The 2190-nt window shown below is 33.7% G+C and overlaps 1 protein-coding gene across 1 annotated transcript; it reads right to left on the bottom strand.

The window, feature by feature from the left end:
• Nucleotides 1-762: 762 nt before the first annotated feature.
• On the bottom strand, nt 763-2190 carry KAI2 (alpha/beta-Hydrolases superfamily protein). The gene is made up of 2 exons (XM_016346185.3): nt 1653-2190; nt 763-1487 (listed from the first exon to the last, which is right to left on the bottom strand). The coding sequence occupies exons 1-2, from the start codon at nt 2018-2020 to the stop codon at nt 1043-1045; spliced, it is 813 nt and encodes a 270-aa protein (XP_016201671.1). The 5' UTR covers nt 2021-2190; the 3' UTR covers nt 763-1042.

Here is a 2190-nt window from a genome sequence, read left to right as displayed (position 1 = left end):
AATCTTAATATATTTTTTTACCTATGGCACTTGAAATGAAACAATGATTTATTCTTGAATTGAATGCATAAATTGTAGTTACTTTCTAGCTTTTTTTTTTTTTTCTAAAATTAATAGCAATGTCATGATTTATATAAAAAGTTGTAGGACAAAATTGTAGTACACTTATATTTAGAACAATTTAGTAATATTTAATTTCAATATATTTAATTAAATAAAATACTTTAAAAAATTTGAGAATTAGCTAGTCTATTATAAAATAATAAAATAAAAATATTATATTAAAGACATCAATTAAATACCTAACTAATTGTTTATGACATATATTCTTTAACCGCCAAATGGATTAACAATGTCCACTTCCTAGTCCTTTTCTTCTCTAAGACTATATTTGAATTTTGATAAATCTTGTTAAATTAATTACTATGGATTAACAATGTCCACTTCCTAGTCCTTTCCTTCTCTAAGACTATATTTGAATTTTGATAAATCTTGTTAAATTAATTACTGTGGCAAAATAACCCAGGTAGAAGTGAGCACTAATTCAGCCATAATAATAAAATTAAAAATTTTAGATATTTTTAAAATAAAAAATTAATAAAATAATAAAATAAAAATTAATTATTATTAAATAATAAATTTTATTATTTTTATTTAAAAATAATTATTTTTTTCATCATTACTTTATTAATAGATTCATTTATATGAGCTTATCAAGAATTGAGACAACAAACAATAATACAGACAAAGAAAAACAGGGGATAGAGTACACATACTCATTTGTTCCTCATAGAGAGAATAATAACTTGCACAAATACACAACCACCATAAGCCATTATTGCTCTTGGTGAATTTACCATGAGAAATTAAACAGGCTACCAAGACAACCAAAATAAAGCTACAGATTAATTAATTCTCACATTAACATTTTCTCAAACTAAATCTAGATGGCGACATATTATGGATTCTAACATTTTTGTTGTTTTTAGCTAAAAACATTGACATCACTGCCAACTAACCTTCTTCAATTCCTCAATATAATTCATACCACAATATCATGTTGAATATGCTTGAGAAGCACCGGAATAACAATATCCGGCGAGCTCAATTGCGGCAAATGGCCATCAGTGGCCATGATCTCGACGACAGAGATGCCGCCGAGGTTTTGGTGGAGGTATTCGGAGACCATTACTGGAACAGCCATGTCCTTCTTACTCTGCAAGATGTGGCACGGCACGGTGACATGTACCAAGATCTGCCTCATATCGCTTTGGAAAATGGTGCGTGATACAACAAGAGCTATGTCCGGTCTCATGTTGAACAAAGTCCTGCTGAACTCCTGCACCGCAACGGACTCCATATCTCCGCCGACTGCCAGCGGCGCAAAACCGTTGCACCATGCTTTGTAGTTTGCCGACATAGCATCGAACAATTGGTCTAGATCTTCCTGCTCAAATCCTCCATAGTAATTCACATCGTTCAAGTACCTGTTCCATTTCCACTATTAACCCTTAATTAGGACTTAAGGTTGAATTGAATGTCTTTTAAACTGTATTGTGCCAAATTAGATTTTTTTTTCTAATTGATAATTTCAAAGAAGAAACTGACTGAGTCAAAATAAAAAGCTAAGGCATCAATTTTGGTTACGTTACCTAGGGGAAGCAGAGACCATGATGAGCTTAGAGAAGAGATCGGGGCGAGCAATAGAAGCAACAGCGCCGATCATGGCGGACACGGAGTGGCCAACAAAGATGCAAGAATGAACAGAAAGTTCTTCAAGAATCGCAAGCAAATCGTAGGCGTAGCCCTCTAAACTGGAGTGTCTTTCAAAGTCGAAGTAATCAGGGTTGGTGGTACCTGCACCCATATTATCGTAGAGAATGACGCGATAATCATCAAGGAGATGAGGGACGAAGTGTTTCCACACAGATTGATCGGTGCCAAATCCATGAGCCAGGATTAAGAACTTGTCTCCTGAACCTAACACTTTCACGTTGTGAGCTTCCTCTACTATTCCCATTTTTTTTTATTTATTTTTTATTTTAGCTGTCGTGCTTAATTGTTTTTCTTTTCCCACTGTATGACCTATGACTCTCTCTTTTGCTTTGGTTGATAGCCGACTGCTGAATTTGAGTATTTTAGATTTTTTGGCCGTGAGTTTGGAGCTTGGACTTATAAGGAACACGAGGA

This window comes from Arachis ipaensis, chromosome B5, assembly GCF_059453495.1.
Source record: "Arachis ipaensis isolate K30076 ecotype BB chromosome B5, ASM5945349v1, whole genome shotgun sequence".
Taxonomy (NCBI): Eukaryota; Viridiplantae; Streptophyta; class Magnoliopsida; order Fabales; family Fabaceae; genus Arachis; species Arachis ipaensis.
Note: the sequence above shows the minus strand (reverse complement) of the source record. Positions and strands in the feature narration are given on the sequence as shown.

What these genes read in the sequence shown, in the direction of transcription:
- KAI2 (XM_016346185.3), bottom strand. Translation starts at nt 2,020, where the DNA reads ATGGGAATAGTAGAGGAAGCTCACAACGTGAAAGTGTTAGGTTCAGGA. An exon ending in ATGGTCTCTGCTTCCCCTAG is followed by an intron (nt 1,488 to 1,652) that starts GTAACGTAACCA and finishes GAAATGGAACAG; the next exon opens with GTACTTGAACGATGTGAATT.